Consider the following 12,733-nt stretch of genomic DNA (forward strand, 5'->3'; position numbering starts at 1 on the left):
GTCATTGCTGACTAAGAGCCTGATGATTTTGATAACATAATTTATGAAAAATGGAGTTTGTTTTGGTTTATTTGAATATGGCAGAGAAGTCACTTTTATGTATTTAATTTTAATCTCTCTTGCTGATGCGAATAATTTTCGAATGTTTTTTTTTACTAGAAGCCGCAATTTTGAGAAAAACATATGTCTTTTAATAATCATTGAACTTCCTTTTGTTACTTGTCATTTCTTTGAAAGAAAATACTTTTTCTCCGAATTTAGTTGTTAGGCTAGCGAGCACCTATATTTTCCTTAAAGAACTTGTGGGAGTTGTCTCAGAAGGACATTTTGCAGAATCTATAATAAACATACTACTGGCAGGATATTTATAAAAAGCGAAGTATTTATACAGTCGTATGATAAAACACGAAATTATGGACAATCCCTTTTAGATGTTAGAACATATAATCAGAAATCGGCGAAAGCTCTTATGATTCTTATTGTTACGTATGCTTTGAGAACCTGAAGGATTCCAATAAAGATAAACGTTAATTGATTAAACGATACTGTGATTATTAATTCCGTAGTTCAAAAAGCGTTTCTTCATTTCCGTTCACACAGTGGTGCTGCAAATTATTTTTGTAACTTTCAGTGCCATAACATAATTTGATACATGCTTGAAATTTGTGTGAAATTTTAAATTTAAATCAAACGATATTAATATTATGCCTTTTGATTGCAATTTGATGCCGGTTTTGTATCTAAATAGTTTCGATTTGCAGTGTTTGCGGTCTTATAATCCCAGAGTTTCCATGTTCGTTTACATATTTTCATTTACAAAATTTTAGTGTTTATATTGTTCTGTTTACATTATTATAGTTCTATTCTGAGCACAGTTTAGATGAATAATAATTTTTGTACTTTTTTGTATTTGTTTATTTACACTTTAATTATTTTCCATATTTGGTATATCTGTAAGATTTGGCGATACACTTTAATGCCCTTTTTTTTTTAAACCTTTTAGTCTTTTTTTTCCCTAATAGCGGCCTTTAATTTATTAATTTCTATATTTAAGGACTCACAGTTAAATTCCATGTCCTTTTTCAGCTGTTTTACGCATTCTTCAACTGTATTAACCGGTTTTTAAAAATAAGTGTTTCCCATATTATTGACTCGCTTATTGCCTTGGTTTGTCGCTAATCCATTTACAGCTTTTTGGTAACTTAAATATTAGAATAACTATATGCAATTCTGGGGTATGCCACATTCCCTTTTAACGTATGAAGTTGTCACTACTATTTTATTAAATTTTATCTTCATATTATTTTAATATTCACATAATGATAGAAATTAAACTTTTGTGAAATTTTCTTGAATAACTCAATAAACTCTAATGTTAAATACTGAGTACTGGGTCTACTTGTTCCCATTGAGTTATTGAATTAATTATTTTGTTAATTGATTCTTTGAGGGTCCTTTTCAGTTACCTTTATCATGGCTAAAAATGCTGTCCAACTAGAAAACCAAAAGGATTTGGCAGATTTTGCTTATTTTCACTCCAAAGTTCAAATTCAAGAAATTCTAAAATTATCCAGGAAAGATATTAAAAGACTTTGTAATCTTTTAAACAATCTAAAAGCAACACTTGAAAGCAATTTGGAAATTATTAGCTCAAAAACTGATCGAATTAGACAACAAAGGCAAATGGCACCTATGCTACAGTCTGTAATGGATCTCAAACAACTTGTTGAAGAGAGAACTTTTGCGGCAGAATCTAACTCATCATGCGACAAATACCGATTCCATTTCAATACATTATGAAGATAAATTTTCCCAAACAAATTCAATAGCTGTCTCAGATACTTACATTCAAACTAATTATGCATATTTAGACTCACATTCCTATAATAAAAATAAAGAGATTCAGATGGATATAATTGGCAGAAAAGGTAAAATTTCACAAATACTTATCCCAGTAAGGGAAGTTTCTTTGACAGAAGACACTTTCTATGATTGGTAATTCTTCTAAACGTCATTTAGATAATGTTATCATTGTCTCCTCATCGCAACCAGTCAATACTTTAATTGAATTTTAGTCTAAGTTAGCTAAAATTGATATATCAAATACAGGGATCCACATTACGAATATGCGTTTAACTCGTTCGAAGGATCTTCTGATAGGTTGTGATACACAGGAGCATCAAGAACGGCTTACACATTTGATATCATCTTTTCCAGATGCCAATATTTCGGCACGTGTACCCAGATCGCATATGGATAGAATTATTTTATTTGGAGTTCTTACTAATGTAACTGAGGCTGCTGTCGAAGATGCTTTTAAGGCGCTCTTGCCGAGAGATACTAATTTAAATTAAAATTTTGTCACAAGCTTTAAATGCACAGACAATAGTAAGAATTGCATTCTACAAATAGACAAGCAGTTTTTGACATTACTGGGTCATAAGGATCGCGTTTATATGTCGGATTCCATTCTTGCAGTTTTCTTATGACTTACTTTTTTCTGGTCATTAACTACTAAAGAGTTTTCGCCAGTAGATCGCATTAAAGTGCACTAGGCAAAGATATTTTCAAATAAATGGTACTAGGGAAGTACCAACACCCGTGGGCGAAGAAAATTCAGCTGCCTGAGCAGGCATATCTTAATACTTACGAAAGTAGGCGTTCATCATAAAAATTGTGCAGTGGTAAGCAATGGCATTAAATTGAAGCATGCAGGCAGGTTCATTGAGTTGTATGGCAAATGCAGGTGGTGAGTGCAATATAGTTAGTAAGAGTGCAGGATAAGCAATAGTGAGACATCATGAAAATGGCGCGAAGACAGTTTGAAGCTGTGAATGGCATAAGAGTTCAAAGTTCTTCAGAAGTATGAAGTAGCTAGATAAGCCGTAAAAAGTTCAAAAGTTCGTAGAATCATACGATAAAGTAAAAATTTTTACAAAATAATTTTAAAAATGAACTAATAACATAAAATCTTAAATAAAAAATTTTCTTGATTAACATAAGTATAAGATGCAACACAAATAATAGGATAGAGTCCAATTTCAGAATTCAAGTAAATTTTAAAATTAAAATTTACAAGTTACCACCATGACGAGTTGTGATGAATTGTCCTTGGGCGTTTGACAGTGTATTCAATGGTTGGATCATAATCCAACATTTGTTTAATTGCGTTATACTGACTATGCTTCATCTTCTCGAAGAAGTTGTGAGCTGTCACGAGTATAAAGTTATGCACAGATGAAATATCCAGGTCGTTATGAATTATAGTTTCTCACGTACCAAGGTGCATTCACAATGCTACGTAGAATTTTATTTTGGAGTATATCTAATTTTTTGAGTTCAGTTTTATTGGCGATTGCCCAGGCCGGCACTGCATATAGCATGATTGGTCGAATTAGAGATATATAAAGCATTTTCTTTATTTTTAGACTGAGCTTCGATTTTTTGCCGATAATAGGATAAATTGCCATGTAGGCTGCATTTGCTTTGTTTAAGATATAAGAAATATGATCTTTGAAGTTGAGAGACTTATCTGTGTAAACACCTAAATATTTATAGGAATTAGCTACAGGGATTAGAGTTCTATCTAAGTAGATATATTGATCATATTGAGATGCATTTGTAAATTACTTAGAGCGAGCTGGGGACTTCTGGATTCAGTCAGTACTACAGTGTCGTCAGCGTATTTGAGTATTTTCGTGTTGAATGGGTGCGGGAAATCATTGATATAAATATTATAGAGCCGGGTAGGAAAGAACGGATCCTTGCGGGACCCCACTATGAATTCTTTTTCTGACAGATAAGGCGTCACCGCAGCGAACTCGTCCTGTTTTTCAGATAGGAAGTAATGAGTTTTACGAAACTGTTTGGAAGCATAAAATTATTCAATTTATGCAGGAGGCCTGCATGCCACACTCTATCAAAGGCCTTTTTGAAGTCGAGATAGCATGCAGCCACCTCGTTTTTCTTAGTAAAGGCTTGCAAAACAAATTCCACCAAATTGAGAATTTGATGAGTCGTGCACTGTCCACTGCGGAAGCCGAATTGCAGATCATCTATTAAATTGAGTCTTTCGAGATGGTTAGTGAGCCTTGAGCAGAGGATTTTCTCAAATACTTTTCCTAATGAAGGTAAAAGACTGATAGGTCTGTAGGAAGTGACGAGCTTAGGATCTTTCTTTGGTTTTAAGATATTGACTATTATTTAGTGTTTCCATTGCTGAGGGAAATAATTATTTCGGATGCAGGCATTAAAAATATTGACTATGTTAGTAATACAACGTCTAGAAAGGGCTTTAAGTGCTTCATTGCTAATTTGATCATAGCCTTTGGCTTTCCTTGGCTTGAATTTGTGAATAATTTCTCTTACTTCTCTTGGTGAAGTAAATGGAATGAAATTTGTTATAGGATAATTGTTAATACTGTCAATGGTAAAATTAACTTCTTCTTCTTGGGAGTTATTCTCAGGCGGGTGAGGTTGAAAGATTTTCTCTAATTCATTAGCCATTATATTAGCAATCTCGTCCTCAGATTGATAGGAGATTCCCATGTGATGAATTGCATGAGTTTGATTTGGTCTGCTATTTCTTAGAGATTTAGCAATTTTCCATACTGATTGATCTTGAGGATCCAGGTTTGATAGGAGAAAGTCCCATTTTTTGTTTCTGAATTCCATAATTTCATGCTTGATTTTCCTTTTTAAAAAGTTGATGTGCTTTTTGGCACGAGGGTCTCCGGACCGCTGCCATTCCTTATGTTTTCTATTCTTCTCTGCAATAATATCTTTTATATATTTCGGAAGGGAGAGAAAATTAGTGCTTTTGCAGGGATAAGTCGCATTATTGATTGCATCTTTCATTTTAGTGGTGAATTTATCAATTTCATCTTCGATATCACCGCAATGATTATAATTATTTCTGCAGTTATAGTCTTTCATAGTATCAGAGAATTGGGTCCAATTTATCTTAGTTCTGTGTTTCTTTAAAGGGGAATAAAAGCCATAAAAGTCGAAGTTCACTGGAAGATGATCAGAATTTAAGTCCGTTATTACTTCTAAGAGAGGGGTATGAGGAATATTTTTAAGAAGTACAATGTCCAAAACTTCGCCGTTTCTGTTATCTTGTTGGAGAAGTGGGAGCAGCAAAATTGAGGTCGTTGCTAATTAAATAGTTATGTAAAATGTTTCCATTGCTGTTAGATCCTCTAGAATTCCAGACATTATGCTTTGAGTTCAAGTCCCCTGCGATGATAGTCGGGAAGTTGGTGGGGGTTAAGATTATTAGGAGGATTGTAAATATCTTGCAGTTTTCGTAAATATATTCGAATTTTAAGATACTATGGTTGCCAGGCGTTTGGCCACCATATTCGAAATTGCACAAATTCTTTATTTTGCTCTCACTGCGTTCATACGCATGATAATTTAGTTCCGAACTGTAAAGAGGGTCCATCTTGTATTAACTGTTTAAGATCAAATTTAGAAACGCACACACAGTACGACATTTGTCACACTTCTAATTCTTATGCTTGCCCTTTTTTTAAAAAACGAGTTGCGTTCTGAGTTAAAGGCTATGTCTTAAAATAGCAAACTAAATGTTACTGCTATATTTTTTGTTTGTTTTACTTTTCTTAGTTTTTGAGTATAATTATATTTCAAACCGGAATATGTTAATTTAGGAGGGCATTTATTCTATAATTAAGATAACTTATTGCTTGGATAAGAATTTATTTAGATAGATAAGAATCATTATAATGTTCTTTGAATAAAATTTTACTGCTCTGTTTTTCGTATAAACTATGAATAATGAAATTTGATAATTTGTTAATTGTTTATTATTGTTTTGATTTTTAGACTTGAGAATTTATGAACGATGAATTTAAATAGTAACCACATTTTTCATGTAATTATGATCTAATTGCTTGAACTGGGATTCAAATGTGTGGCCGTTCCAAACTAGCTAAGAACAAAATAAAATTTGAAACAAAATATGAATTCAAGACGATTTTAAGAGGTTTCCAATAACTTTCAAACTTGTATTTTTTATTTTTTATTTTTTTTTTTATAAATATGGTTGAAGGCAGCAGTTGTAACTGCTTAGCTATCGTATGAAAATTTTGATTATGTAATATATCATTTGTACATATGTCGCACAAAGTGCAAAGATGTCATTGATGCATATTCTTTAATTTTTGTAACAATTTACTTTAGCTGATACAAAATAAGCGTTGCTGATCTGGCAGTCCACCTAGTTGTGGTAGCTTCTGGTTGTACAAGTAGATTTTACCTCCGCTGATCAGGTATTGATTCCGATTTTTTTCACCTTAGGACGGAAGTCTGGTCGGCGGTGAACGAACCTTGATCAAATATATATTCTACTCTACAATTCTTAATTCAAATAGCGAACGGGCCCAACAGTGGCCGAGCAGTAAAGTCGCTGAACACTGGTAGTTTGGTCCGGTGTTCGAATTTTGGCTAATGAACTGACTGCATGGGCGTTTCCGTGGTTTTCCTCATGCGTAACGTGTATACGAGCCATTTTCCCTTAGAAAGCCTTCCACGAAGGCATCCCTTCTCAAAGGCAGGTAGTCCTCGAGTCCTCTGCCATAATCAAATGAACTAAACCAAACGTATTATCTGTCGAGAAATAACTTCTGAGATTTAACGTTGTTGCCCTCATTTTATGAAGATGTTATAAAAGAATTTACTGTTCAAAATAGAAAGGCAGAACTCGTATTCAAATAATTTATATTTTTATAGTTTACAATTTTATTTATATATGAATATATAAACACATAGCGACTAAATGTTGAATAAACGTAATGCCAATCCCCGTTTATTAATATACTTGTTTTTAAAATTTAGTGTTTAACAGCATGTCCTTTAAGAAAAAATGGGATATTTCTCTGATTGTGAAGTTGATTAGTCTCTGATTATTATTAACTGATGATTCGGGACAAACGGATTGGCTGCTTGGGCGTTTCCATGGTTTTCCCCGTGTGTAACCTGTGTGTAACCTGTATACAACTCAACTTGCCGTAGAAAGTCCTTCACGAAGCCATCATTTCCTAAAGGCAGTTAGCGCTCGAGTATTTCAACATAAATCAAGTCGCAAACGGCGTGCTTATATTAGTGTTTTTTTGGTTTTCCTCATGAGTTTAACATAAATACAAGGCAGTATCCCAATGAAAGTCCTCCACAAAAGTATCCCCCCCCTCAGCCACATAGTACTATATGCTTCATAGTCCAATAAATTCAGATATAGTCCTACAACCTTTAATAAGAGATGCAAATTAACCTAGACCTTTAGTTAGCATTACTTTTAATAAAAGAAACTGTAACGCGCATTAACCGAATCACACTCGGAGATATAAAAGGCAACAAACCATTTGTTGTAAATAAGTTGTAGTGAGTTGCAGCGGTAAATCGACTAATAATATGAACGGAGTTTAAAATTATCTGCATGTCATAACTGCATCATGCCACACAGACCGGAATTCTTATATAAAAAAATATTTAGTCTTTAGGAAGCCTTTTTGTGAGTTAAGATGTTATGTCGGTTTTCTTTTTTCTTTTTTTTCCTAGAAATTATAATGTTATAAAGTAATATACCTGCTGTGGAATATAAATAAGGAATTTCCTACACCTAACATTTAAATTGTTGATAATTCTACAGCTATTGCATGCATATTAACTAAACGCATAAAAAAACTTCGGAACATAAGAACAACATAATTCAATCACTTTTAAAGCCAAAAAAAAATGCACTATTTACCAATATAAAGAACTAAGCTCACTGAATCGGGTAACAGAGTGAGTTTATACACATATATTTGTTCGTTTGGTGAGGCCGATTGCAACGAAAAGGTTTTAGAGCAGTCCCATATGTAAAATTTCAATGTTCTACTCTTTTGAATTATGCGAGATACATATGTACGTAGATACGTAAAATGAATACAAAATAGATGCAGATGATATTTTTTCGTGATGTCTGAATCCATTTTAAATCTCTTTTACAATCCGTTTCGGAAAAGAAAAAAAGTCTTTTTTTTTTTTTTTTTTTTTTTGTCACGCAAGGCCATTGTTCTAATGGATTCGAGAGCGGTCAGAATGGATATTTTCGTTGAAACGTGATACTCGAAATTTTTCGCGATTACAATACCTCCTTTACTTCGTACAAGGAAGTAAAAACTATCGAATTTGAACAAGTTGCTGTGCACCGTCATCGCAAATATATACGCATACGCGGTTTTCTTTCCTTTCCTCGAGAGGAAAATACGTATGCGTGAAAAATTTCAAGAAAATTGGCTGGGCAGAAGACTGCCAAAAATGTATTTCAGGCTGTTATTGGATAATGAACAGGCCAATCAACAAACAGAGAAAACAAATGAACTAAAACCATGCAAAAGCTGTGAGTATTTGACCAGAAGATTGTAACTTTGATATAGATTCTAGACGGAAAATCTACAGTATTCAATTTGAACACTGAACCTTTGGACCTCTTTACTATTTCCAGATTTTCTCATAAAAAGTTAGTGCCTTAAAAACATCTTGTTATTGGTTTGCGTTTAGAAAATTTGAGTGGTTTTGTGTTGAAAAGTGCATTATGGTTAACTATCAGAGCGACGTTCGTCTATATTTTCCCCCTTGATATTTATTTTAATTTTGTTTTTTAGGTGAAGAAGGCCATGATCCAACAAAAGAAAAAGCTCCAGGTTACAAAATGGGAATCAGGTACATATTGCCTTTGCAAACTTCACTCTAGTTTCCGCGAGCATAAATATACAACTTTGCAAATACTTGGTGTAAAACTGAAATTGAAATATACATACGACTATACAGAGTTTGACGGAGCAGAACGCGACGTACCATTTCGAATTTAGTGCTGACTGAAATCAAGTATTTACGCAGAATGTTTTCTTAAAAGTGCATTATCTTTTTAAACCAAAATTAAAAACCTAAATTTCAAGTACGAAATTTTAACTGTTAATAAGCATTTATTAAAAAAAAAAGTGAGACAGAGAGAGACAAGCCCAAGCAAAGATTTAAAATTTACATAACTTCTATGTAAAATAAGAATTATATAGGTGAAAAAATAAGAATTTATACGCACAGCGAAATGTATATTATGTTTTTCGTAAAATCCATTGTTCCTCGAGCTGTTCATACAAAACGACTGCAACATTTAAAAAATTTTAAGAACAGAAATTCGTTTGGTAACTTATAATCATTTACTTCCTTTTTATACACAAAATCACTCTGTCATATAAAAACATTCTTTAAACTATTATTTGACTACAAAAACAGAACTGTTTGCAATATTAAAAAAAGAAAAATGCCACAGATTCATCTTTAATTCAGAAAGTCCTCTGTAGTTTCATTTTTAACTTTCTTATTATTGCCACTTCCGAGAAAAATACTATTTTTTTTAATGGATTAGTTTAAACTTCTCAGTGTAGTCCCCTTCTGCGATTATACACCAGACTCAACAACTACGGCATGATTGGAATGCTTTTTATAATGCTTTTGATCGAAGCTTTACAGAATCAGTTCACTTTGGATTTAAACCTAAAGTGGTGGTATTAAAGATCAGAATTTTCATGCTGTCGAATTTGGAAAGCTATAAAAAAAACGGATCATGCAAATTTTATTTCTCTCCAAAATATGCATCTTCAGTTATTGGTACTTTGTTGGGACGAAACAAATAGTTTTTATCTTTTCACTGTCGAAATCTTTTCGATAAATATTCCCTCTCAAATTTTTTAAAACATCATTCACCGGTGTTCAAAGTTAAGAGAATTTTCACATTTCGTCGCTTATATATTGATGTGAAGAATGATTTGATAAATGAAATTTGGTGTGGACATACATAAGTTCCTATAACAAAAAATACAGCCTACAACAGTAGTGGTACACAGATATAATTGTGTACAAGGTTCATTGCCGCAGAAGGTCTAAAATATGTACGGTACTGCTTGTATAGAAACCTAATATTCTTCCGTCCCTACTAGACTGACAAGCGAGTTATATCTCCAGCCTGAATTCAGATGGAAAAGGTCTTAGAATGGGTTTAGAACGGGTAAAATAACCTTTTTATTGAACTTTCTATATTAACAGAAGGCACCACTTGTGCTACAGAATATAACTCCGCTACTTGAGATATTTCAAATAACATACGAAAAAGTTAAATTCGAATTTCGTTAACGTAATTTAAAACTATGTGCAAAATAGTCTGCTTAGACTGGTACAAGTAATTAACGGCGGGCGTGCATTTAAGCGTCGGCTAGCAAAGTGCTAAAGCTGGAATAGCTTTGGCAGAGTTGATGATAGTACTAACTCCAATGTGAGGTTGCCAAAAGCTCTAACCCTAAAACATTCACACCCATCAGATTAAATACTCAACAACTAATATGCATTCTGATGAGGACTACGGAAAAAAGAAGTCAAAATAAAGGTTTAGATTATAATAACTGGCTAATTAACATTAAATCGTACAAACGGAGGTCGAAAAATGGAACAAAAGAGGAGGCTGTGGTCGCGTCCGATAGCCACACAGCTCCCACAATGTGACTTTACCCTGAAAATGAGGCAGTTTATGAGTCCCTGTGGCATTGATCCCACTCTTGCAGGAACGCAGTTTTCAGGTTTTGAAGGTTTCTCAGAGGGAAAGGGCGAGTTGCAGTAGCCCTCCCAAGAATGCCTCAGATATGTTCTTTAGCGTTTAGGTCAAGAAAATGACCGGAAAATCCATCCGATTAATATAATAATTTCTAGAAAATCGTCCACCAGATAAGCCTTATGTGGACAAGTGTTGTCGTCCATAAAATTAACTGAGTGCCAACAGAATCTCTGAAAAGGCGAACATAGGACTTAAAGATCTCATCTTATTTGCAAGAAGACTTGTTGTTTGTGTCCTGCTCATATCTGCGCGCAAGATAGGACTTAGGATGGTTAGATAACATTGACTTGGGACCATACAGCAATGAGGGACTGTTTTCTTCAGACATAAGTCCTCAACAACCTCTCCACTGATTCTTGATATATACCTTCATCTGCAGTGATTCAGACTCACCATCTGTCTTCCAACATCCGAGAAAGAGATCAGTATCGCAGTGGAGTTTTGATAATTATGGCAGACATCAAATTGCACATTGGTGCACAGATGCGCATGTCTTTGACAGAGGTTCTGCGATATATCCTAGAGCTTTATTTTCGCCTTTTCAGGGGTACAGTTGGCTCTCAGTTCATTTTTCTGAACAATAGCACTCGTCCACATAAGACAGATCTGGTGAATAATTTTCTAGAAATCAGGATATTAACCGGATCGATTAGCCAACCAGATCTTCAGGCCTAAACTTCACAGAGCGTATCTGGGACGCTCACCAAGACCTGAAAAGCGCGTTACCGCAGGAGTGGGACCGACTTTCACAGGAACTCATAAACTGACACATTTCTAGTACAAAATCATGTGGCGAGATCTGCATGATTGTTAAATGGGACAATGCCTCATTCTCTGTTCGATCTCACGAACTCTATTGCAAGAGCTTCGTGCGCCGACGAATTTTACGCACGATCCTCATGCGTGTGATTTCGATAAATTTTGTTGTATGCTATTATGTTTCTGATATCAAACTATTATCTATACCAAATTTTATCAAAGTCTGTCCATCACTTCTGAAGATAATGAACCAAATGTGAAAATTTTCTTAATTTAGAACAGTATAAAACTCCACACTGCCTGATTTGGAAAAAGGATGATTAGTGCATAATGTCCTTCATGGGACAAACAAGTATCAACATTGTTTTTGCTGCATTTCTAGCATTCCTTGATCCTTCTGTTCTTGAAAGAATTTGAGATTTTTATACTATGTGGGTTCTTGCTTCGACTCAGGATTTTAGCTACGAAGCAAAGTTGTGTTCCTTAATGATTACTATACAGATCGCAAAACATGCTAAGCAGACTTCAGTTAAAAATTTATAGAAAGGACAGATATTGTATAATAGTATATATGGTTCATATTTTCTAGTTTGAAGTCAATATTATAGGTACAAGAAATTTCTGTTGCACTGTTCAGCGAGGAGCAAAAACTGCAAAAATTTTTTTTTTGAACAATTCCAGTATTTGGCTTGGAGTTTACGATAAATTATTCGAAAAATAACAATTACCTTTTGTAGGTAATTTATCTGATTTTTTTTATAGGCTTCGGAGAGGGGAGACGAAAATCGGTCCTGGTCCTGCAGCTTACGACGTGAGCCGCATGACCAACATGGGAAAAGACATCTGTAAAGCTCCGAAAATTGGGAAAGCTGATCGCTTCCGTCAGCAATTAGGGATGGTTTCACCAGGACCTGCAGTGTATAGTAGATATCTTGGCGACAGAAGTGTCTATCCAAGAGCTCCCGCTTTCTCAGTCCCTCATGCAAAAAGAGGGCAAATTCAAACTGCTATCGGACCAGGTATGATATACATTGTAATTCAGGTTGACCTTAAATATTCTGTTTTCTGTATTTAATTACTTTGTTTATCACAAGATTTTAAACACTAAAATATTTATAGGAATTTTATCAAAGTGACGTCATTCGCACAAAATATATGAAGTGATCTTTCGAATAAATTATTCTTCGCATGGAAAGTGAAAATCAATTTTAAGAAATCAGATTCCGATATTGCAGTTTATATTATTATTTTGCATAGGTTACAAACCATGTCAACAGCTTCCTAAAGTAAATAAGAAAGTAT

The 12,733-nt window shown here is 34.0% G+C and overlaps 1 protein-coding gene across 1 annotated transcript in view; it reads left to right on the forward strand.

The window, feature by feature from the left end:
* The window catches only part of LOC118202920 (ciliary microtubule associated protein 1A-like), an 86,495-nt gene that overhangs the window by 53,430 nt on the left and 20,332 nt on the right, over positions 1-12,733 (forward strand). Inside the window, exons 3-4 of the mRNA XM_085811248.1 lie at positions 8,670-8,727; positions 12,194-12,450. Of these exons, the coding sequence (XP_085667374.1) occupies positions 8,670-8,727; positions 12,194-12,450 (315 nt within the window). The remainder of the gene's footprint in view (positions 1-8,669; positions 8,728-12,193; positions 12,451-12,733) is intronic.

Source organism: Stegodyphus dumicola, chromosome 2 (assembly GCF_044657685.1).
Source record: "Stegodyphus dumicola isolate Sdum_Otavi_A_Nest chromosome 2, ASM4465768v1".
Taxonomy (NCBI): Eukaryota; Metazoa; Arthropoda; class Arachnida; order Araneae; family Eresidae; genus Stegodyphus; species Stegodyphus dumicola.